At 42.2% G+C, this 26,040-nt stretch overlaps 1 protein-coding gene across 2 annotated transcripts in view; it reads right to left on the bottom strand.

Moving 5' to 3' along the window:
* The window catches only part of SATB1 (SATB homeobox 1), a 79,804-nt gene extending 60,888 nt beyond the window's left edge, over positions 1-18,916 (bottom strand). Inside the window, exons 1-5 of one of the 2 annotated variants that reach the window (XM_084903320.1) lie at positions 17,081-18,916; positions 14,056-14,290; positions 9,996-10,172; positions 9,046-9,172; positions 8,130-8,253 (exon numbers count right to left, since the gene is read on the bottom strand). In XM_084903320.1, the coding sequence (XP_084759446.1) occupies positions 8,130-8,253; positions 9,046-9,172; positions 9,996-10,172; positions 14,056-14,266 (639 nt within the window). In that variant the 5' untranslated portion in view covers positions 14,267-14,290; positions 17,081-18,916. Of the gene's footprint in view, positions 1-8,129; positions 8,254-9,045; positions 9,173-9,995; positions 10,173-14,055; positions 14,291-17,069 lie in introns of both variants that reach the window. The other variant, XM_084903321.1, reaches the window with a different exon arrangement.
* Between the last annotated feature and the right edge of the window lie 7,124 nt (positions 18,917-26,040).

Below are 26,040 nucleotides of genomic sequence, written 5' to 3' on the forward strand. Positions count from 1 at the left end.
ACAAATGGAAAGTTCTTGGTTGTTCCCATAAAAAATGAAGCTCACATCAAATCTACTTCATAGCAGCAAAGCTTCCAACGCTATGCAGCTCCCACAAATGCAATGTCAAACTCTCCCTCCCATGTCTCAGGAAAACAACTCCGATTAGTGAATGCTCTAGAACTGAGTGTTGTTGTAAATGTTATACAAGTATTAACTCTCATGTCATTCTCATAACGGTCCTGCAAAATTAGTACCATGATCTTCCCACTTTACAGATGGTGAAACTGAGGCACAGACAGTCATTTGCCCAAGCTCACAGACCTAAGGGAATGAAAGCTAAATAGCTCACCAATCAGTGATGGCAAAGACCAATGGCACACAAATACTCACATCAGAGCGACAGAATGGCGTTTCTGAAGAAATGCATTTCTTCAAGAAATAGTTCCATTAAGAAATAAAAAGAAAGCACCATCAAGCTCTGTCCTCTATTAACATAATCGTGGAGAGTTTTAATACGTTCTGGGAAATAATAGCTATTTGTGAGGATTCAAATAGTTCATACTTGTTTAGGCTTGCTCCATATTTTTTAATTGCCTGGGAATAAATGCTGAATTGACAGTAAAACGGGACAAGCCAGGGACAGTCATTGGTATCCAATAAGGAAGTACCCCTTCCTGTCTTGTCGCCTAGATAAGAATGTGATCTCAAACAATGCTAACAATTAGAGCATCATTCTCTCTTCACTCTCACCATATCATCTGGTTTGCATCTTTAACTCCTCTGAGTAAACTAAATTAGATTAGCAATGTTCGTGGGAAAATACTGCAATCCAAGATTATTTTTTTTTTTTTTAAAGAAGTAAAGAGGTTGACTGAAGAGGATAAAGTTTTAGAGTAAGAATGAGAGAAAAGAAAAGAGAGACTATGAAAGGAAGTCAGCCACCTTCTCTGCAGAGAGGGATTCTGCAACCTTACGAATTGTCCACAATGCAACTCCAGCACCCCACAATAATGCGGCATATTAGAACACAATACAATCTTGTGTTTCTGTTGTGCCCTCCGCGCAAGCATCCCAGGGTGCTTTACAATCATTATGAGTTAAAATTAAAACTGAAGCACATACAATTCCTAATAGAATCGTTTTAAAAATGCTAAACAGAACAAATAACTTTTAAGTCTAGATTTAAAAGTCCCAACAGCCAGAGCGTTCCTTACTTCAATTGGCAATGAGCTGCAGAGCCCGGCTGAGCTCTCCCCTGTTATGTTAAAGGCTCTCTTATGTTTTCTACGCTCAAAGCCCGAGATGATCAAATGATTTCCAATGAAAAAGGGGGGAAAAAATTAACAACAACTGGGTGTTCTCTGTTTGTTTGGATTATCCTGAATTTAGGGTTGTTTTCTGTTTGTTTGTGTACGAGTTGTAAGGGGCCCAAATCTGATGTGAAATAAAGCAGGTTTTAAAAGCAAATCCGGACAGAGCCCAACTTGAAATTTCAATTCATAATTGTGGGAAGAAAAAAAAAAAAAAAAAGACACTCAAAAAGCACTCTAAAGCTAGCTCTTTTTTAGCAGGAAAACCAGATTAATTAGCATGTACCGGTTAACTTAAAAAAACATACACAATTAGAACATAGCATTTAATAGGCTTTCACCCAGGCCATGTCTACTCCTAAGCCTTGGAAGTATTTATTATTCTACAAACCAGAAGAAAAAATAGGGGAAATGCTCTCATGATACGGTAATTTTTCTTGCATTAGTGATTTTGAGGTCAAAAGAAACCCTGTTTAAGACCTAAAACAAAGCAGAGGTAAAAATCTATTAAGTGAAAATGAAGTACTTACACATTGTTAAGCATCCCTAAGTTGGCATGGCTTAAACTCTTTTATGTTGTACTATTGTGAAAAGATAGTGGCCATAAAATATTTGAGATCAATTCACTGTAAGTTAGGTGCTTTATTAAGTTCAGCCCTTTTTGATTAATATTTCTAAAAGGTTATGGAGAACTAACATGGAGCTATAGTAAAAATTTTATGTGTCTAAAGCAGCTAAAAATTAGATGCAAAGAGTAAAACTTGCAATTTAGAGGACACTTCTACAGTAGACTCTATGTATTATAATATTAACACCAGCAGGTATGTCTCACTATCCGAAATATCTTGTGTTGCAATATTTTCCCAAGAACAGTGAGCATGAAGTAATAACTGGTTCAAAAAAGGAGGCAGAAAAAATTATTTGGGGTACGTTTAGCAATTCACACACAATTATGCATATAAGACTGGTTACTATTTCCATTATGGACCTTGCCATTAATACAATTGCTGAAAGTGGTAATAAAATCCAATTAGTATCATGTAGTTCAGTGCCTGGAAAAGCAGATATTCACAAGCTGGAATTCCAAGGGTCAGTAGGGTAAGGACTGGATTTTTTTTTTTTTTTTTAAAGGAAAGAATACAGGTATTTCCCAAAATACAGGGTAATTAGCAATAAGATTTATAATATTATACTAGGAAGATGCAAATACAAAATTCTACAAGCACACTTCAAACAGGAAACTTTCCAGTTTGTTCGGTGTTTTTTTGGTGGTTTTTTTTTTTTGGTTTTGTTTTTTGTTTGTGTGTGTGTGTGTGTGTGTCTTGGAGAGGAAAGAAAGGAGAGAGGAAGCGGAGAGAAGGAGACAGAGAGAGTTATATCAATCAGTTGTTTCCCATATGCACCTGGGATAGAACCTGCAACCCAGTATGTGCCCTGACCTAAAATCGAATCCGAGACCTTCCAGTGTACCAACAATGCTCCCACCAACTGAGCCACACTAGCCATGCAGGAAACTTTCCAGTTTTAAGTGGAGCTGCCAGCTATATCCTCATCCTTAAAATCAGTCCGATGTATGAGTTAGGTCTATACTTTCAGAGAGACTCAAGAACTGCCCACTGTTTCCAATGAAATGTCTAACATGATCTTGGGGTTCAAAACAGCGGGCTATGAGCTCAATTATACCTACTGATCAAGATGGATGGATGTTGAGGATGGGGGGAAAGACGTGACGGCCACAGAGCTGTGACATGCAAAACTTCTGGAACCTCAATGTCCCTCATCATTCCAGAAGTCAGCTCCTGTGGGCTGAATCACTCTCTCATGCTCAAAATCAGGGGCATGAGATGATAGTTCTTTTAAAAAGCATGTCACTATGCAAACAACAAAATCAAAAATTTCAAAACACATTAAAGAAAAATGTCATCAGTGAGAATAAAGACAACTGGAAAACTTAATTATCAGTACTTCCTAGAAATCTAAATATTTTGTAAAAACTTCAAATTAATTTGAGAAAGCCTTTTTTTAAAAAGTCCTTTACTATATATGTGAGCAAGAAGGAAACCTGGTTAAGCTCACAAGCTCCAGGTATGAATTCTTGCCCTTCACCTAGCAATGTAACCATGAGCCTTTATTTAAACATCCCATGCCTGAGGTTCCTGAACTGAAAATGGCAAAATATAAAACAGGGTGATAGAAGTGCTCTTGATACTAAAGCACTAAATCAATTAGCTATTATTACCTCAACTATTAAGGTGTGTCATCCTTATTATTTCACTGGAAATAGGAGTCTCCTGTCATACAGCAGACTGTCGGTACATATTTCTGAATGTATAAATATGTAAATATGTGAATAAATGTCATAGGTTAGGCTCTCACATGGAATACAATATATGAATACTGATGCTGCCTGTTCCTTTGAGAGAACGTGATCATCAGTGTTTCAACAAAAATCTTTTTAAATGTCACTTCAGTACAAAAGTTATGAAAAAAAATTACACAAAGTGCAGTTAAAAATATGTAACAAGAAGGGCTTTTAAAATTGTTGCTCCAGTGTTATTTATAATACAGAATGAAAATCAACTGAACACAGGTTTGTTAAATGTCTACGTTCCAGAGAATCAGTAGAATTAAATTTTAAATGCTAAGTTCCAGGAGGACAGCACAGTTTCCTTTTTTTATATGTTTTGTCAATACATAAAACAAACAAACAAACAAACAAAAAACTAACACATATTAGACCCTGCTGCTGGCAGGAAAATGAAAACCCAAAAATCTTTTTCCTCAATATTACTTCTGAATGGAATGTTCACATTTGAATTCATTTTCTATAGCTTTTGCTACTTGAAAATAAAAATGACAACTGCTACTTAGTTTATGTAGGACTTGGGCTTGGAGCTACTTTTCCCCAGGTAAGAAATAGAAAACCACGCAGTGTCTTTAAGGCAGTGGTGTGTGTGTGTGTGTGTGTGTGTGTGTGTGTGTACCCCGGTGTGGGGTATGGATGGGTGGTAATAATGCACCTATAACATGAATATCTCACCGAAATATCTGACCTAAACATTTTCAGAAGGAACGCATTAGTCTGGTAGAATAACTGATGTTTACTTATGATACTTTCAACAAAATGAATCTATCCTTTTATTGACTATATATGTGTGTGTATATGTTTACATATATATGTGTGTATATATATGTAAACACATATATAGATATACCTATTTATCTATATGTATATACACATATATAGATATATCTATATATATATATATATATCTACATCTATATCTATATCTACATATATCTATATCTATATATTTCCAGTATTCAAGTTCCATTTTAAAACTCCAGGGAAAACTAAAATCAAAATGAAAAGCAAAATGTTTCTTTTTTCAACTCCCTAATTATTCCTGAATTTACACTCTCAAAGTTCTCATGACCACAGGCCTTCTGGTCCCCGAGTCAGACTTCATTCTCCGCATTACTTGCATTTCAGAATACAACATCCAACTTATCTAACCACATCCCACTGAAAAAAAAAGCAAGAGTAACGATACAACGCTCAACCTCAAATCTGTAACAAGGGAGGCATTTCTTATGCCTTAGAACATTTTTACAAAAATAAACAAACATGCGGGACCAAAACTTAATAAAGGGGTATCAATCTACTTGGGTAGATTTATGATAGGAAAGCAGTACCACAAATAAAGAAAGGTATGAGTTATAAATCAAACCACATGCACACTTACAGAACCTCTGCAGCTGGAAAAAACTTTACAAATATTATCAAAGAAAACATTACTGCACCAAAATGTTAAGTATTCATTTTAAAGTCAGCACTTCCTTTGAAATTCATCATTGGGAAAGGACTTTTGGGTCAGCCAGTACCCAGCATTTTGACTTTAACCTCTGGGGACAGTGGCTCCTCTATCTGTCCAAGGAGAAGTCTGGGAGAGTAACACGTCCTAGTTCTATGGTTCCGAGTCACAAATGGACTTCTGCTCAGCAAGATTGAGACAATCCTCCTAAGAGCATCGGGGCAGGGCTTATCGGACACCAGGAGGCAAATTCCTGCTGGCTCCTGTTCCCATTCCTTTCTGGCTCCTACTCTCTACAGCGAGTCTACTGCCCACAGGGTAGACATCTGCTAAACGTAATATTAGGGGACCTGTAGCCCTAAGTGGCTACAAGGTTATCTTATCATATTAAACAAAACAACTAACTGTACAGCGAAATGGGAACAGTGCATAGTATGCTGAAAGTTCTTCCGTGAATGAATCAAATCTCCACAGGGGAGTCAAAGGGTCTTAACATTGGATTTCTTGGTATTGGGTCCCGTTTTATACAAGGCTGAGACAATATTTATTTGTTAGGCTTTTTTTTTTTTTCTTTTTTTTTTTTCTTTTACCATATCATCTTCATCACCAAATTTTAACCACAGGAGAAAGAGTCATTTTTGCCAAACTCAGCATATATTTTTGGCTAACTCCTTAGAAGAGCCTGAATTTCTCATCTATCATAACTTACGACAGCAAATAAAATAAAAGAAAAAAATGGAAAATAATTCATTATTAAAACATTCTGAATTGAGTATCAGGTTCATGGAATTTATTCTACAGAAAGGATACAAGATGATGTAATAAAATATAAAATAAGTCCCTCATTTACACAACAGACTGCACTTCCTTTATAGTATTAAATTTTAAATTAATTTCAAATATTTGCTGCCACTGCTCAACTATGCATTTTTTCAAAAAAAAAATTTTTTAGAAAAGATGACTGTAATTACAATTATGTTGAAGTTGCAGCCTAGTTTCACCACTGAATGATTACAGCAAAGTCCACACACACACACACACACACACACACACACACACACACACAGATGGACGCATGATCTTCTAAAGGGCTTTCTGCAGAGATTCACCAATCTATGACTCCAAAACCAAGTTCCGAATTTCATTTTGTCATTCGGTTTAATGTCATAACTGCCTGCATCCAATTCATTTCCCATGATAACATTAAGTAAATTCACAATTATATTTACAAGCTACCGTGAGGTGGAGTTTACAGGCCGAAGGCTGATGTCATTGAACTATGAGTTCTCACTGCCTATATTGATGAATACTGCGCTAGCATCCTCTTCCTCCAGCTCACAATGAATGCGCTAAATCTTTGCATGAATTTACTTCCGAAATCAATGGGACACGTAGTAATATGAAAGTACTTGAGATTCTTACTCTGGGTGTTGCTACACGTATTACCTCTGAATTAAAAAAAAAAAAAAAAAAAAAAAGCTTATTTCGAGGACATTTCCAATGTTCAAATGCTAGTACCCAACTGGCATGTTATCTGGAGTTGTCTGCAAAACCCAAAGTCCCAGAGGTCAGAGGCACCTGCTTCACTCCATCATCCTGTAGATTTCTGTGTTTCATTAATTTAAATTACTTTGGACGGGTATACATTCACATCCTTCCTACTCCATGGGTGAAAGAGGAAGCGCAGAAGGAGATGAGCTTGAATGACAAAAAGAGGCTGCTCTGAATTTCAAGAAACACGTAACAACACAGAGGATGTACTACCTGTGGCTAGAGCTCACCTTAAAAGAGCATACACAGCGAGTCATCATAAACTACCCACTTAGTTCATTCGCTTCACTCCTGTAACTGCTAATAAATATCAAAGGAAAACGGATGGACTACAATGCAGCAAACCAGCAATGCATGGGGGTTCCACGAAAAGGTGGCACAGAAGCCCGCAAGCTTCCTTCCAAAGGGGCCCTGGATCTTCATGAGCATCACATTGGAAACACATGTGAAGACTCCATCAACTGCAGAAATGTTTGTAGCAGAGTCATACAGTTCAAGTTCAAATGACTGACAGACTGACATTCAGAATTATGAATTAAACTTGAACTGAAAGAAAGCCTTAAACATCTAGTTCTATCAGCACTTCAATTATACTCTGTCACAGAACTGCCTTCCACTGCATTTGGGCACCGAGGGGCAGTTTTCTACCACATGTATGTAGTCACCGCACAGCCAGCCCATAAAAAGCAGGTTCATAGCACCTTTGTTGTTTTTGTTTGTTTGTTTGTTTAAATCTGAAATTAGCTGAGCACTATCCAACACGATGTTTGGTTTTACATTTAGAAACAGGGGTGGTCTCTCTCTATAGTTTTAGTAACTCTCCATCAAAATTCATTCTTAAAAAAAAATCAAACACAATAAAAATAGATCTGTGTCTTATTCCAAAAATTCCTGGTGGTCTGGCAGGCATCTCAGAGTGGGGGAGAAAGAGGCAAACCCAATGCCCCCAAACTAGAGAGAAAATCCTAAGGAACAATAACTACTCAACCTTTCGTTATAGGAGATTTCTATCCTTACTTTTGTAATTATTACTACAAATGCTCTTTGCAGTTCTTTATTCTTATAATGAGCTAAGTATTAAACAACTGAACTCTTAATTCAGGCGGCACGGCGAAGTTTTCAGCATTCACACTTATACTGCGGGCTCCCGGAAGTGTGATTGTCTTGACTCTTCCCTACATCGGAGCCCTCGGGAGGATGGAGCTCCCATGCTCAGAAGAGCAATCGGAAAACAAGCTAGCAGAGTCTGCTGAGCCGTTTCTCCTTCGCTCTTTTCCCAAGGGAGAAAAAGTGTCAAGGCTGCGCTCAGAATGAATCAGGCATATTTTTTTAAACATCACCCGGGGTCAAGCCACTTTGCATTTCTGGCAGATTCTCGCTCCCGGTACCACGGAGCCCCACGGAACCTCACTCACATGGGGCGACCCGGAATGGGATTGTCTTATTGCTTATTCCACACGCTGCTAAGTACCTGTGAAAGGGGGCACTCCTTGGCCAGCGAACTCTGATTCATGTCTTTCAGGAGGTCCTTCAGAGCGTTCCTCACAGTGGTGTGCGACCATTGTTCGGGAGGCAAGTCTTCCAGTTTGGGGCAACTATGTGTGAGACGGAGATTAGAAAGGGGATTATTACAAGATTGCATCCCGCTGCAAAACATTCCTTTAAGACAGACAGATTTCATTTTGCGCATCAAACAGATGCATCTGGAGATTGCTCTCGGTCTCCTGATTGTTCCGATTAGTTAATTACTTTATACAACACATCTGCTGTATCGATGCATGAATTATACATCAGCTGCCTGTGGTGGCTATTTTTTCATGTTACTTCTACCTTCCTGCTCTGATGCGCTTGGGAAGACAATTTAAGGTGTACTGCTCTCTCACGAGCAAGCAGAGGGAAGCGTGAACGTATTAGCCATTTTCCTTTCGTGACTCCGCTCATACGAATTAAAATGGTAAAAAAAAAAATTAATAATATATATATAAAGAAACAAGGCTGCGGCAAGAGTGAACAAGGCATTCTTTCACAAAATGTACACAGATGGCACTGTTCATGATATGCAGAAATATTTTTCTCTTAAGTAAACTTTATGTAAAATGCCTTCTTGTAAGGCATCATTTCATTGCCTACCTATAAAAAGTCTTGTCTTTTGATAACCTGCACAAACCTACAAATTTTTTTTTTTTTTGGGGGGGGGGGGGGAATGCGGTTGCTTTTAAATTCTACACTGAAGTTAGGAAAATAAAGCAGAGAGGGTAAGGCAAAAAACATCCATTTTAATTAACCTGTCTGAAACACAGAGGAAATGAAAAGGTTGACCAGAGATGCTTTAGTTAAAAATATCAGGTAGCCAGAATGCTTCCCCCTGGCACGCTGCCCTGACTCACCTGTGTAACTGAATTTTCAATGTGACCACATGATACACGTCTTGAAGCATATCCGCTACCGTAGCATCAGGGGCATCTGTCACGTAAGACAGTGGAACTGGATTCCACTTTCCAACCTGGATTAGCCCTAGTCCAGATAAAGAGAATATGTCACTGCATGCTGTGTCCTTCAGACAATACATCTGGTAGGTTGTTTTTTGTTTTGTTTTGTTTTTGTTTTTTTCTTTCATGGCCCCCACCACAAGCAATATTGTCATTTCTGTCTGAAATGATTCCCTTCCCTCTGAAAGGCAGGTCAGTGAAAATATTCATAGCTCAGCTTTCCAAATTGTGAAATTATGTAAATGACAGTAGGGTTGTTTTATTATTTTGGAAATCAAACGCCATCAATAAAACCGATGCCCAGGCCACGCTTTTCCTAAACTTGCAGGAAGTTCTAAATAAGACATAGCTGAGCCAGTGCTAACACGGCTTTATGATTCAGATAAGATCCTCTACTGCAAAGGGAATCAGCATTGAAAAATACTTTACAGCCCATAAAACCATCAGAAACAGAATAAAAGAAACAGAACTAGATATTCAGTCATAAATGCAAATTGACTCTCAACAGTCCATCTGCTCAAATACGCTCCTCACTTCCTTGTGGGTCCTCAGTGGAGCAGATTATTAAGGTCAATAAGCATACTAATGATTCAGCTGAAGTAATTTAAAAAAAAAAAAAAATCTACCTCGACATTCCACATGAGCAAAAAATGTGTGTTAACTAAACCAAACTGAATTAAGCCAATTTTTTAAAGCCACAGCCTATAAGGAGCTCGTGTCATCATACACAACCTACAGTTCTTGGAATAAAAAAAAGAAAAAGGAAAAAGATTATAGTCAGTGCTCTCTCTGCGAGGTAAACAAAGGATGCCAAGCAATTCTCCCGGCCCCGCACGTGCGTCATTTACCTTTGGCCTGGGCGGCAGAGCTGTGCGAGTAGCCCAGAGACAGCAGTGCCATTTCGATCAGCTGGTTGAAAAGCATGTCCTTTCTCACCAACACAAATTCCGCATGCTCCTCCTTGCAGTCGTATTCAATGGCGTTCTCATAATGCTCCACCACGCAAAACACCGGTAGCATGGTGCCTATCGGAGGAACAGGGAGGGAGAGAGGCAAACCAACAATCTTCAGAAAGACAGTCTGGGAGGGAGGGAAGAGGGGAAAAAAACCAAGAAAACAAACACGAAGCCATGAAACTAAATCTTCACAACAGGGAGAGGAGGGAGAGACTGTTTTCCAGGCAGACAGGGCACAGAAACACAGGCACGCACACACCAACATATACAAACATACAACCTCTCCTCTTTCGGAACTGTGAGAGAGAGAGATGGAAACAACGTGAGCCTGCTCCGAGGGGGAGGTGGGCCCTGCTTCCATGAAGCTTAGTTATTGCAGAATTACCTTTCTGATCAAGAGATAATGCTGATGAGAGGGGGGGGTGGGGGGAGTAGGTGTCTTGTCTGAGCGGTTGGGAGTGGTATGCAGACAGAGGGCAAACCTGACTCACTCCAGTTGTCTTCACAAGAAGCAACTTCGTGTTTCCCACAGGCTTTTGTTAACATCAAAGGATCCCTTGTTTGTGCCCAAACAAATTATCTTTTGGCTGTAAAATGATTAGCCTTTCACTTCCTCTTTAAAGGTTTTTACTTTATCATGCCTCCATGCAAGGAGCACAAAACTTAAGCCAAACTGATGCTCAAAACGTATGATTCCAGTAGGTGCACAATGCAGGCAAATAAGACTTTATTTTTATGGCTCCTCCCCACTTCATCTACCTGACTAAAGAGACACCCACGGTAACCACGTGTCTTTAACACGAACAGCCTTGCTGGAGTAAATGGGACGAAAACGAGCGCGCGAAAAAGGAAGCTGGCCTCATCGGGACCTGTTAGGATGAAGGAATCTGCGACGATCTGATGTTCGCTCTCCGTTTACTTTAATCCAATGCAATAACTCAGCAGCCAGAGGATGAATCAGCACTGGCCATACCAAATTAGAAAAAAAAAAAAAAAAAAAAGGCTTCTAGAAAAGGAAGCCAGGGAACGCTGTCGCCCTCAAGGTGTCCACGCAGCGCACTGCCAGACTCCCAGGGCCACGTAGAGAAGGGTTAAAAGCAGATGCATCCGAAACTGTGCTTGTGGCACACTGCCAGCAGGGTATCATCTTTACCATAAATGATGGCAAGGGTTACTTTAACAGGGCACCCAGGATCCTCAATTAGCCCTGCAACATCAATGCCTCTCTCAGCGCTGTCCTCTGGACTCGCAGAATCCTACCAACTTCGGAATTTGTCTAGCGGGTGCCAACCAGAGCTAAAAAAATAAAAAAATAAAAATCGGGATTTTCTACGGACACCCCAAGATGCCCTTTAAAAATGCTCTCTTCTGTGAACAAAAGCTGGCAGTAAGACAGCTACATTTTTTTCTACACATGCCTCTTCACCAAAGCCTCAGTGACCTGTTCAGGAGAGATTCTAACTCTGGAAAAAACACAAACCACAAAGCTAAAGCACCAAAACCTACAGGTTTACTTAGAAAAAGCTCACAAACTCATTCGGAGGTATCCGACAGGCGAGACATTAAAAAAAAAAAAAAAAAAAAAAAAAAGGCAGCCGTGGAGCTTGCCAATATTCTAGTCGTTCATGCGGCTGTTTGATACCAGAGAGAGAACCCGCCAGGGATCAGAAAATTTGGGGAGACCACAGCAAAAAAAAAAAAAAGCAATAGACTAACTGGTGATTTCTTTCTTGGCTTGGAGGTACTTTGGCAAAACCTCCTCAGCAAATACACAAAAACATCCAGCCCCTTTTTCTTAAGCCACAACCCTGCCACAATTTTTATCTAGCACCTGTCAAACAGAAACTATACACAAAAAATAAAATGTAAAAGACGCGCATACATACACACACACACACACACACAAAAAAAAAAAACCTACCACCACTAAAAGGCTTCAGTGATTTTTGTTGTTTGAAATAAGCACAGAACCTTCCCCAATTAAACTACATTTTGAAAATAAGTCACTACCAATGCAATGCTGTAAGAAAAGAAAAAAAAAAAAATCTTTTGAGCAGGAAGTGAAATTACTGTACTTGGGTTTCTCCTCCCCCTGTCCTGATGGCTTCAAAGAGTTGGGTTGGTACAACAAAAACATACGCATTGATTTTTCCTCTTCAAGGATGAGGCTGACTTGGTCCTACTCTCTCCTTAGCCCTATGACATCACTGCGGGTTTTTTTTTTTTCCAAACGACTGACATGCATGGGGATACATCTTCGACTGTATGGAGCGGGGCCCTGTATGTAGGTAACGAAAGGTGGCTGCTGATAAAGTGACAACAGTATCATTTCATTACAAACCTCGCCTGCTAACCCTTCCAGCCAACTGTCAGGGCTGCCCTCCTGCCATGGGGAGTAACGCTGAACAGGAGCCTCCTCTGAACTGATTATTTGTGCGGGTGTTTGGCGAGACTTGCAACTCCATAACCTCCCGGCATTAAAGGGGGCCAGCAGCGCGCTGGCCACTGCCGGCTGCTAAAAATACCGCATGATTTAAACCTGGAGGCAGCCTCAGAAGCTTTTGCTGAAGGTTTATGAGCCTGTGTAAACAGCACGTCTGCCATAAGGAGCAGGGAAGTCTGTAGAATCCTTGTCTAAAACTGTCCTGGCATTAAAAGTTTGCTGTGCAAATATCACATAATACCAGAGACAGCTGAAATCTCCTATTTAGGAATTTATGGAACTTATATGTTTGCAGGCGTCAGAAAGTCTTTTTTTTTTTTTTTTTTTTTTTTTTTTTATAGAGCCCCAGTGCTTCACAGTACAATATTAATGCACTCTGTTGGAAAAGCCGTAATAAATTATATTTTTAATGCTCTTACCCTGGCTTTCTTAAGATGCATACATTCTTGGCAAACAATCAATAAATAGGGTAATCATGAGCAGAGGCCAAAGAATTTGCTGAAGTGCTGTTTTTCCATTTTTAATAGATAAAGATCTAACAATACGGTCTGCTGTGTCTGTTCATTTCAGGATCAATATATTCTTTGTTTTCGCCAAACCAAGGAAAAAATAAATGATTGTATGATAAATGTTATGCATCAAACACAATGAAATTCCTCTGCCTTCTAACTTTATCTACTTAATATTCTCGGTCGCTAAAGGATGGCATTTCTATCCTTTGCTTAGCAAATAGAAGGGAAATCTGAATCCTGTACACATTTATTCGGAGACAAAATAAAGACCATTCTGAGGCGCACACATTGAAACCAGCACAGGCACTGCTTTTACATGGACGAGTGCTGAACACAAAGTTGTTCAACTTCATCAACTTCACATAAAATGGGCAGAAAGGAGTCCAGTTACACCTCCTCTCCTTATAAACTTGCCTAAATCTGCCTTTCCTTTTAATCAAAATACCCAGTGATAGCAAACGTGAAAACTAGAATGATCAGGTTTTCTTCATTGTCAAATAATGCCATTTGCTCTTAAGAAAACAAGCCACAAAAATGACATCGCACAACTTGTACCTCAAAGCACACAAAATTTCCATCGCCTCTGAACCTGTCTTTTACAACCAGTCATCTGGTGGAAAAGCCAGTGTCTGATTCTGAAGCAGGGAGAGTACAGCAATAGCCATGTATATGGCTCTACTTCAATAACACCTTATCCATGGAAGCCTTGGGTAGCTAAAGACCATTAGGTTGAACTCAGTCCTGATCAACGTAAATGTCCAATAATCCCAGTCTGTAGCAGCAGAGTAAGATGCTCCACTCACACACACACACAGCCTCCTCCACTTTCAAAACCTGCCTGACAACGCAGCCAGGGATGTAACTGATTTCAGATCAGAAAGAGAACCAAGGCAAAGAGCCTGCAGAGGAGCGCTGCCTCTCCACACCCACACAGAGTAGCCTTGGGTGGTAGGCACAGGGCTCACAGCTTTCCAGGATTTGGCTCCAGAGTATTTACCTTTCCTAAGGTTGGTTTTCATCAGATGGCCCGCGTGTTTCAAAGGCACTCCCTGCATCTTTCCACCTGTGCTCCCGAGCCTTCCTCTTCCCAGCGGGCTCCCGTTCTGCTCCAGGCGGGCAATCTTGGCTGGTGGACCCTTCGTATCGCTCACATTGTTAGACATTTCCGAATGTTCTTTCCCCTGAGTTGCCTCGTTCAAATGATCCATACTCAGTTACCCTCTAAAGATCACCTGCCAGGATTTAAAAAAAGAAGATGCTGTTAGAACTGGGTGGGTGGGGGGTGTTTCTCTCTCTCCCTCTCCCCCCCCCCCTCCCTCTCTCCCACTCTTTCTCTGTATTTACATATATACATCATGTAAATGTTTTACCCCTAGATCTCTCTCTTCACAAATATAATCTGCAAGATTACTCAGCTAGATAGATAATATAACGTAGATGTTACTATATTTCGCGATAACACCATATGTCCACTCAAGTTAACAGAATAATTTGTGAAAACTGTATTAACACACGTGAATAAAAGCTAATTTGTGACCTACCACCAAAACTCAGTGTGTGGGAGGGGGAATGGGCTTTACTTCTAAAACAAGAATCACTGCAATATAGCCAGAAAGAAAATAAATTACATTTATACAGTCCCAATTTCTAAAAATTAGCAACTCTTTACAGAACAAAACAGTAACACTTTAATCAAGGATGCAAAATGATCACAGTCCAAATATTAGTTAAATCTGTGTGTGTGTGTGTGTGTGTGTGTGTATAAATAAATATATATATATATATATATATATTTGTAACATAGCTGTTTTTATGGGGGGGAAAAATGGTACATGCATATACATACCACCTCAGAAGGTAGCAAACATCTAATTTTTTATACTCCCCACTGGCATTACAGGTTAATTTGTAGAAAAAGTTTTCTACTATGAAAGTTGCAAGTGTTACATGACCTGTTATATACCTAGTTAAGTCTTGGCTCAAATGTGTGATTGGATCATTTCACCCCTAAGCAAATGGATGTTAGGTGGAGGACTACTTCAAATATTCCAAGTACTGAAGTATTACCACTCACATGTTTAGAGTTAACATTTAGGAGTACTTTAGTAATAGAAAGCTCTTAATTTCAATAGCAAAACATGTGAAAATACTTTGTAATATTAGCATTAGATGCAAATGGCAAACTGGTTTTTAAAAAAATCTTGATTTAGGTAAAACACAATTGCCAGTTTTCAAAAATAATCTCGGTATGCACTGAAGTTAACATCTTGGTTGACTTCAAAAAAAAATTTTATATTTTCAATTATACAATGGACATCAATTTTCATACGGTTTACGATAAAACAATGAGCACAATATCCAAGTCACTTCTAAAATAGTTTTAACTAGAATTGGTAAGAACAGGTGAGTGGAATTATGAACTTTCATAGTACTTAGCTTACCAATACGAAGGGGGAAGGGATCATATTTCCAAAAAAAAATCAGATAGAATATGATAATTACTACTTTCCTCCAGCTGTCTAGTAATTTGACATCTCTTGTACTTTTAAAAAATTATTACACTGGGAAAGCTATTTAGATCCGATTTATTGAAAGCCAGCTTATAGTAGCATGCCTTTTCTATAAGCATGTTTTTCTTCTGTTTAGCCATAGATTACTCTGTCCATTATAATCAAGAAAAGAGGCGAATGGGGAGGAGGGGGCAACGGTAATCTGTAGGCTTAAAAGCAACCTTAAGAATGCCAATTGAAGAACTGTAAAGTTTGAGAAATAATGGCTATTTATCCTTGTACTCCAGGGTGGCACGCTGAGAACTAAAGGTTTACCATTGATCGAGGTCCCATCTGTTTTTGGTTATGAGGTTCATTAACAATAAATGTGCCTCTTTTAACCACTTTTTATCAAGATTACTCTTCTCCATTATATTAAACTAAAGCCAAAATTAGAGAGCAATGGTTATTAACTTATTCAAAACACTCTTTGTAATGCTACATGTGGGCTATAATACAGAGCTGCTTTTTTTTTCCCCCCAAAGTGGTTGCCTTCCCCTAGAGCAGAAAATGAATTTTAAAACATATGCTTTGAAAAGAAAATACTTCACCCGTGGGGCAATTTTAAGAAAAAAGAGAGAAAAAAGGAGACATCAGCATCAAAGTTAATGCTACCAAACATATTCAGCAGTCTTGAGGCTTAGCAGCGTTATAAAGGATACAGCAAGTGAAACTGATAGATGATAATTTAGTTAACGTATTGATAATCAAAACATCATACAGGTCATGCAAAATTGTCCTCCCAATACCCACCCACAAGCGTCAAACAATCGGTCTCGTCCTGTAAAAAGCTTTACATTATAAAGCAAAATTACATGCACATAAAACACCCCATTTCCTCATTTAAACTCTATGCCCAAGGCTAAAGTTCACCAAACCTCCGTTTGAAAATGCACAGAGCAGTCTGCACTCTGGGCCTGCTGGACTGACAGCCCGGGAACTAACTCTGTCTCCACAGACGCCAGGCTCCAGAGTTTCTTGTGAGTTACACATTTTGAAGTCCATTTTCGTGTAACGTTTGGCTGGCACACAGAAAGCAGGCCACTTTCTCAAAATCCCATTTCCCAGGCCGTAAACCAAGTCCATATGTGATCACTCCTGACTAAAACAGTGAACTCAGACACAGCAATCATTTCCCTTTACACACACACACAAAAACAGAAAAGCACGAAATTCCGGTTTCAAGAACATTTTTTTTTGTTTGTTTTTGCTTTTGTTTTTGCTGCAATGTGGGATCCTTTCAAGGAGTTCCTTGCTAAATGGCCTCCCTCAACCCCCCACCCCCACACCCCCCACGGAACCCCCTAATCACATTTTAAGAGATTATGCCCTTATCCATTCCACATGGCCGGCACGATCCAGGCCAAGCTTTCCCTGTGACCTTTTAAAGAGACAAAGAAGCAAAGTACTATCTAGAAACAGAAACACTGCAGTTTTACGGAGTGAAATTAGCAAAACCGACCTGAAACTCACCACTTCAAAACTTGACAGCGTATAAATAACAAAAACAAAGGAGATTTCCTTTGCAGCCCGGGTTCTTGAAGAGAAGTTCAAGACTGATGTTTTCTGTCCCCCTCTCTCTTTTTTTTTTAATTAAAAAAAAAAAAAAAAAAAGGCAGCAGACCTGAAGGCGACTTCCCCTGAAATTGTATTATTTTCTCTTCCCCTGCCCCCGCCCCCCCTAAGCGGGGGAAGGGCAGAAATAAACGCCTGGAAGAGTAGCCATGGGGGGTGGGGGGTGGAGGGGGAGAGAGTGTTGTTTTAAAAAAAAAAACAAAAATCACAATTCGAAAAACGACATAGAAGGTTTGTAAAACGCCTAACCTCAGAGAACGGGGTTTGCGGAGGGGGAGGAGGGGAGAGTGGAGAGGAGGAGGGAGGAGGGCGAAGAGATAAAATTGATCTGACAAGTGATTCGTTGGGGGGAAGAATCGTAAAAAACAAAGCAAACCCTGGGCACTGTGTGGTGGTGGGAGCTGGGGAGGCGATGTGGTGGCTGGAGGATTCTTTCAAAAAAGAAAATTTAAAAAAAAAAAAAAGAAAAAAAAAAATTCACTGCGGACAAGGTCTCCCCGAAATGGGGAAAAAAAAGGGGGGGGGGGTCCCCCTCCCTCAGCTCGCTCGGGGTTTTCGGGGCGAGGGAACCCCGAGTGCACTCGGGCTGTCACTTGCAGGATTCTTCTCCGATGACCCCGGAGGACGCGGCGAGGGGGAGGCCACCTCGCCGCCCCTCCCCTCCTCGCCCCCCTCCCCCGCCCCCCGACAATCGCGACTGATACGAACAAACCTTAAACTTTCTTCCCACCGCCTCGCACCCTCAACCCAGGGCGGCGAGGGCGGGGGGCAAGGAGGTGACGGAAAAAGCCCGGAGAGGCACTAACACGCCACCGGGGCTCCGGCCCTCGCAGCCCGCAGCCCCGCGGACCCGCTCGCTGCCCATGGGCGCGGGGCGGCGCGCGGCTGGGGGTGCCGGGCGAGTGAAGGGGCGAGAGAGGGGGTTTTGGGGGGAGGAGGGAGGGCAGGACAGGGCGGGAGAGGGAGGAAGGAATCAGAAGGCACCCCCCCCCCCACCTCCACCACCGCCTCCGCAGCCACACGCTCCCCGCCCCCTCCGCCCTCCCCCCAAAAAAGTGGCCGCGCGCTCACTGGGCCGGAGTCCGGGGTAAACAAGGAGCGCCACAATGGCCCTGGGCGCTAGGGGAGGAGGAGGGGGGAGGAGGGGGAGGAACGCAGGAACCCCCGCAAAACTGATGAGGAGTTTCCCAAAATGCAAGAGGAGGGGGTGGAGGGGGGAAGTCGCCCCGCTTTCTGCTCGGCCGGCGGCGGCGGCGGTGGCGGCCGGGCGGCCCGGGGAGGTGTGTGCGCGCGTCTGTGCGCGTGTGAGCGCCGGCGCCCGGACGGGCTGTTTCTCTCTCTCTCTCTCCCCTCTCTCTCTCTCTCCCTCTCTCTCCAGCCCCCCCACCCCCTCGCTCGCTCGCTCGCTCGCTCTCGCTCTCGCTCTCCCCCTCGCTGCCGTCTCTGCCCCCATTAAATGATTAGTTGACTCATCCCGGCCGCTGTCGCCGCCGCCGCCGCCGTGCCCAGCTCGGCTCCGCGCGTCCGCCCGGGCTGCAGCCCTCCGCGCCGCCGCCGCCGCCGCCGCTGTGGCTGCCTCCTCTTCCTCCTCCTCATTTTAATACAAATCCTCCCCGCTCGCCGCCCGGCCCGAGCACGCAGCCGCCTCCCGGCCGCCGCCGCCGCCGCCCCGAGCCCTTCCCCAGCGTCCGGGGAGCGGGAGCGAGCGAGCCAGTGGCGGCGGCGGCGGCGGAGGAGGAGGAGCGGGAGGGAGAGGAGGAGGAGGAGGACGAGGAGGAGGAGGAGGAAGGGGGTGCGGAGCAGAGGAGGAAGGCGGCGGCGGGGGGGGGGGGGGGAGGCAGGGTGCAAGGAGCAGGCGGCGAAGGGATGGGGATTAAAACCCGGGCTGGAGGGCCGGGATCGGGGGAGGGGGAGGAGGCGGCGAGTTAAAAAAGACAAGTAACTAGTGAATGAGTGCGGGGCGGGGAGGGAGGGGAGGAGAGGGGATGGGGTGGGGGGAGCGCACGGTTTCCGGCCCCGGGCGGGCGCGCAGGCGTTTGCAACGAGCTGGAGGAGCGGGAGGCGGCCGGCGCGGAGGGCACACAATGCCCGGGGTACCGGACGCAGCGCGGGGCCGCCAGCGGGGAGGGCGCAGGGGGAGGCGGCGCGGGGCTCCCCGGGCCCTGCGGGGAGGGCGCGGGCGGCGGGGGCAGGTGTGCGGAGGGAGCGGGGGAGAAGAGCGGCGCTGGCGGGCCGTGGGGGGGGGGGGAGGGTGCGGGGGTGGTGGTGGCGGTGAAAGTGATGGGGAGGAGGGCGCGAAGGCCAGGGGGGAAAGCTAACCACCCAGCCACCCACGCGCCACAAAAGCCACAGGAAGGGATCCGTCCGGAGCGCCGCAGGCGGGCACCGGGGGACCAACCGGAGAGACGGGGAGGGCGCGCCGGCCCCGCGGGAGATGGACCCGGCCACGCAGGTGAGAGGCGTGAGGTCTCTGAGGTCCCGGGTCCGAGGAAGGGACGGGAGGGGACCCTCCCTCCGGAGGGGACAGCTCTCCAGGGAAGCGCGGAGGGCTGTGGGAACATTTGCAGAGGAATCAAAGGCCAAGGTCTTTAAAAAACGGTCTCGCGAAGATGTGCCCTCCAAGAGGATGAGTCCTAAAAGTTATCTCTAGAGCCAACGTGAAAGTCAGAGGTGGGTTCAAAACTCCCTCGCTTCCGAGCCAGAGAACTCTTTGGAGGGAGAGACCTACGTGGCCTGGAGTGGCCGCCGCCGCGTTAAGCAAAAAATTGGGTCACTTAATAAAGAGACCTGACTTGTTATTAAAAAAGGGAAAAGATGCCGCCATTCTTAAAACTAACTTCACACAAGCGAAAGACAAGAAAGTTTGGGTGGGTAAATAAATACATCTGCGGTTGCAATAAATCCTTCTGCAATCCAGGGTAAGTTACCCAGTTCAATCAATGGTGATTAGCTCATAAGGAAGATCCTCTGAGATAATCTATTAAGTGTAATTCCCATAAAAGAAAAAAAAAAAAAAAAAGGAAGAATGTTACAATCTCACCCAGAGAGAGATGCAGTGTTAATCGCTTAGGGTTGAGCACTGGCATCTCAGTCCCTGAAGGCAGTTAATCATTAGACAAAAACAAAGATGTTGAAAGAATTACTTTTTTTTTTTTTTCAGGACATACTAGTAAGGAAAAGAGAGAGAAAAAAAAATCAGTCCGATAAACATTTTGTTACTCATAAAAAAGCAACAAGTTATCACAAGTACTGAGATAAGAGGAAAATATGCAAATGAGGCTCTTTAAAGCTACCAATACACACTTACAGGCACTGTTTACATTAGAAATCCAAGAAAAGCAGAAGGTAAAGTAGAAGATAAAGGATAAGAAATACTGGCCTCCTGGGGAGGACAAGTTTAGGAGAGACACAATGAGAATATATCACTCTAATGGCCCCCCAGTCTCTCCCACAAACCGGAAAGGTTCTTCAAAATCGAGGAAGGCAACCATGAATCTTGGCACATACAAACCCAAGCCTTGAGCAAAAGGAAGAACATGTGATAATAAACGACAGCCTCACAAAACAAGAAAAGCAAACCAATGAGATCACATTTTTAAAAGTTGAAATGTGGGGAAAAATGAAGAATGTTTTAATTGAAGAAAAATGTAACGAATAAGGAAATATTTAAAAAGACAGATAGCAATGAATTATCTCGTTAATGATTTTTGCAACATGATAGGTTAAGTTAGGAGCTTCCAAGATGAATGTTTGACTAGTTGCTTCAAACTGGTGACGCCTGACACGCTGTCCTGCCTGGTTTTCAGTAGGGACAGTGCATTCTAGTGTCACACTGCAGAGATTTACAAAAATAGCAACATAAGAGAAAAAAAAAAAAAAAACTAAGAAAAATTTATCCATGTAACTTCTCCCAATGTTGAGTGTTTTTAAAAGAAGAAAAATAGTTTTTCAGCAAAGAGAAGACCAAAAAAGGATTGCTGAAAATATCAATATTAAGACACACTGGAATAAAATATTGTAAGTAAATGTATCCCATTATTTACACAGTAAATAAGACAAAAAGCTTCCTGATTGCCTTAGGCTCCTAAAGACTTGGCCAATGCTAATGAAATGTGGGAACTACAACCGTAATCTTTAAATTTGAATAGCATCTTTTATCCAGGAATTGCAAACTGACTCTCCAACACAAAACATAAAAGTGGGTAATGAGGATGGACATGGACTTGGAAAATGATAAGCAGAATAGAGGAGGATAAAATATCTAACAGTGACTTTATTATAAAGAATAATGTAGTACAATTATGAACTTATTATTCACAAATACATACTCATTTCTCCTCAAGCCCGTCCTTTATGTTAGAACTGTACAATTGTAAGAAATGACATAAGTAAAGTGATACACAGAGATTTATGCCCTCCCAAGTCAAATAGGACAATGATAAACTTAGTTACTATAAATTATCTTTCTCTTAGAATACTCATTCTAGCTACTGAGCACTGGTCAGTGTACACCAAGGTTAAAATAAAGGAGGGGGGGGAGGAAGATAATTAGAAAAATGCCACTACTCAGGTTATGTCTGAGGATAAATTATTAAGGGGGGGGGGGGAACACATGTGATTCCACACAGGCATATCTGGAGATAAAGAAGCAAGCAAGTGTTGGAAGAAGTTAAAACAAAGTGAACTTTATAAATCTAGATATCAAAATGGGTATCCTCAGGAACATGAAATAGTACAAGTGCAATACATGAATTACTGAATGTGTGATGTACAACAGCGCATCCATTTTTTTTTTAATTTTTTTTTTTTTTTTATCCCATAAGAAAGCATTCAGACTGGCTACAAAAAGAGTAGCAAAGATAAAATACTGGAACAGATATACAAGATTTTTTTTTTTAACTTAATAATGAAAGGACTACTGCATGTTTTCAGATGGCACTGTATTAAGATAAATATGCAGGCAGATATCCGAAAGCATTAAAACACATTCAGAGTTCTGAATAGCACATACATTTGTAATAAACAGAGAAAGCGTTTAGAATTTGAACGCTTTTAAGATATGGCAACTCCGCCAGTGACTGTGTTAGCAAAGCATTGCTTACCACCCATAGCACTTCCTAAGGACATTTTCCCCCATCTTTTTAAATTCAAATACAGTTGGCTATCTCCCTACATCTTTTAAAGCTGCACAATTTACGTAGCATATTGCTCTTTTTTTTTTTCTTTGTCGTGTCAACTCTTTTGTTTTTTTGGCTTTAGCTGCAGGTGGTGTTTTCCATATGTGAATTTCTGGGAATATGGTCTGTGTTGGCCATATAAGGATGTCTATTTGAGCCATATGTTTTGCTGTCATGTGTCTCATTTTGTCTTTCTGGGATGTCAGGACTGATTTCCACATCGTTTCTTGAATAGACCAAATACAAATTTGTAAGAGCAGAGAGGAAAAAGCTGGGGCTGGAGCCCAAACAACATTGTCAAAACATATATTGGGAGAGGAAATGCAATATCCTGTAAACATTTGCACCCTTCTTCTCACATCTTATCTGTGACTGACATCATCACAACTGCATCGTTTGCAGACAGAATCTGCTTGCTCAAGTTCAGAAGTGTGCAATAGGGGCATGCATGCAGCTCAGACAGACCCCACATCTTTGGAGGTCAGGGCAAGGCACACTTCCACTCTGAGAGCTATGGGTCCTGCAGTCGGCTTGACCCAGCCTTGACCTTGGGGAAGGGAAGCTGTCTCATGCTTTTCTTGTTTTAGTGAACAAACGAAACTCTGATTAAACTTTCTGACTAAGCTTACCAGAAAGGATAGCCCCCATTTTATCCTCTCATAGCCTCTAGCATTTCTCTTTTTTTTTTTTTTTAAGTCATCACAGTCTTAATCAATTAACAAGCTGGATAGTAATTGCGTTAATAAGTACCTCTCCTACTAGACTGTAAGCCCTCTGAGAACAGAGACCATGTGTCTTGCTCACTGCCACAGTACCAGGAATCTATGTGCGGTCCTTACAATATTCACATCATGAATAAGAAATTGAGAGCAAAAGCTCAGTATCACTTAGCATCCAACTCCCACTGCTAACTGCAATCACAATTCCTTCTAGAGAACTGCAAAAGGAGGCACTGGTGGGGAAGGTGGCTATAGCGTTTGAATTTGAATTCACTGACATTAAATAAAATTTACAACTGAGTTCCACATTTCAAGTGTTTAATAGCTCTAGGGTGGGTAGTGGGCAGTGCAGGATAGAAAACACCTCCACCATTGCTGAAAGATCTTTTGGACAGCACTTACCTAGTGAACTTCTCTAAAGATGACTACGTAAGTCAATCCAGGACCTGGCAGGGAGTCTTAGAGGTGCTGAGAGGCTTTTAGACATTCTAATAATGTCCAAATGGAAATCATTTTCCATTTTAGAATGAGTCCATGGATCTGTACAGTTGCATGCAATGAGGCTTGTGTGCCACTGCACACCAATTTAAGACGACTTCTAGGCAGTCTGTATTTGAAAGGGTCCTGCAGTACATCTGAAATAGTATGCATTTAGCCTACATGCTGCTTTCCATGAGCTCATAGGTGAAAGTCACAAAGCCATTCCGCTTCCTCCCTTCTACCCCCACATTACATAAGCATAGTTGCCATTAGAAATGGGTCTTCTGGAAGCTTTAATGTAGGTACCTACTCAAACTGGGAGGGCATCCAGATACCAAACAAATAATGGCATACCGCAGAAAATAACAGCAAGAAGCTTGAGCATGTTTCAGGGGAGATAACGGAGCAATGATAATCAACTCTAACTATGGGCCTTCGAGTTTTTTGTGTTTTTTTTTTCTTGGTGTTTTTTCCCCTAATAGGTGGGGTTTCCATTATAGCCAGACTGATAGTGATCAAGAGTTGTTTCCTAATTACATTGGGGTGGATGTAAATACCCACCGGTAATTTGTGATATGGTTTTAATAGAAAAGGGTCGTTATGAAAGCCGAGCAAAGGGAGGCCAATGTTAATGCTAATTTGGGGAAAACTGGGTAAGGGAAAGGAACAACCATTGTAGTTGGCTTCTAGAACCTGACAAACTATCTGGGCCTAAAAACCCAGAAATATTAAAAACCACACACCCCATTTTCCTTGTTGGTGGTGGTGGTGGTGGTGTGTGTATATGTGTGTGTGTATGTTTAGTGTGTTTTTGGTGTGTTTTGTTTTGTTTTTTTGTTTGTTTGTTTTAGCAAAAATGTTTTAGGTAAAAGTTTTGAAAGCTACTTTCTTTCCACAGACATATCAGTATGGATCATAACCCACACAACAGTAATAGCTCCACCAAAACTGATATCTCTATCTAGACTTAGATCTGAAAATTGAGTAGGTAGAGGGAAGGATTCCTATGATGGCTGTTGAGTCCTCTAGTGTAGATATCACCTCCAGAATGCTTACAGTTTCAGCTTGTCTCATTGCCCCCTACACCCTTCCCCCAGAATTGCTTCTGGAGTGTCCTTCCTCCCTCTTCTCACCTGAGGCCTCCGTTTTGCCATATTCTTAGTCTGAAGCTTGATTCCACTCTTCTGTCCAAAGCTCTCTCCAGCTGTTCCTTACATGCTTCTTGATGTTCCATCATACCACCTGTCCTTCAGTGTGACATTCCATAATTACATGTCTGCCCCTCCGAACTGCAAGTCTGTGAGCACCTTGAGGGTGTTTTTACGTCTGTGTTTCTGGAGTCTCTCACAAGTGCCAGCCATCACAGGGGAAGGAACTCTAGAACTGTTTTTACACGAAATCTTAGGAAGAGTCTTGACGTCTTAGCAAGTAAAGCCAGGTGCCGGGATCAGAAGTTAGCTCAGTGGCTCCCAAAATGGGCTTCAGGTTAACATCACCTGAGGAGCGCCTTCCATAACCCGGATGTCCACGCTCCACCCCACTGCAATGGCAGGGCATTGCTGTTTAGAGCTCCCAGGGTGATTACAATTATAGCCCAGATTGGCATCCACTGGGTTAGGTAACATTTTGAACATAGGAAATCGAATATACTTGTGAGGGCATCTCAAGTGAAGTTTTTAACCCAATCCTGAGTTCACTTGGAAAAGTTAAAATTGTATTGGGACCAGCACTTTCTTCAAAATTTAAGGAATATATGTGCAGGCAAGCCACTAAATTAAAAAACAAAAACAAAAACAAACAAAAAAAACAACAAGGAGGAGGAGGAGATGGGCATTGATTTGTCAATTAAAGAAATGCCATTTGAGGAACCAAGGTAAGTCAGCATTTTGCACTTGCTCGAGATTTACTAAGGTGCCAGAAATCCTGTAAAGGTGTGTGATTTACCATCACAGACATAAGTGACTAACCACAAAATTACACATGGAAGTAAAGTTCTAAAACCAGCCTATTATTTGCTGGAGCCAGAAGCATCCCAGTTTCCTCCATTTCTTTTGTCAACATAGTTGAGCACAAGTTTTTCTCCCAAAAAAAGAACTTAAACCTGGAGTGAGGTTCTCCTTGAACAGCTGAAAACTGTTCCACTTATTTATTTCCAGCCTAAGTCGCTGCACTTAGGCAGAACTGGCGTATTCCTAGGGTCCATTCCCAAGAGCCAGTGACAGGTCCTCACAGCGCTAGTTGCCATGCAATTCTCTCGGGGGGCCCAGGGGACTTTAATGCCAACGAAGTCAAACAGCTTAGCCTATTCCCAATCCATGGTTTTAGCCAAGACATAACCAAATCTTCTTAGAGATGTGAATGTCATCACTAATCTTTCCTGGCTTAACTGGAGGGAGAAACAGTTTGAGGATCTGACGCACCTGAATCCTAGTTCAGATCCTCGGGAGGAGGATCAGCCACAGGGAGTTTCTGATATGGTACT

Source organism: Pipistrellus hanaki (genome assembly GCF_964339955.1).
Source record: "Pipistrellus hanaki genome assembly, chromosome: 13".
NCBI lineage: Eukaryota > Metazoa > Chordata > Mammalia > Chiroptera > Vespertilionidae > Pipistrellus > Pipistrellus hanaki.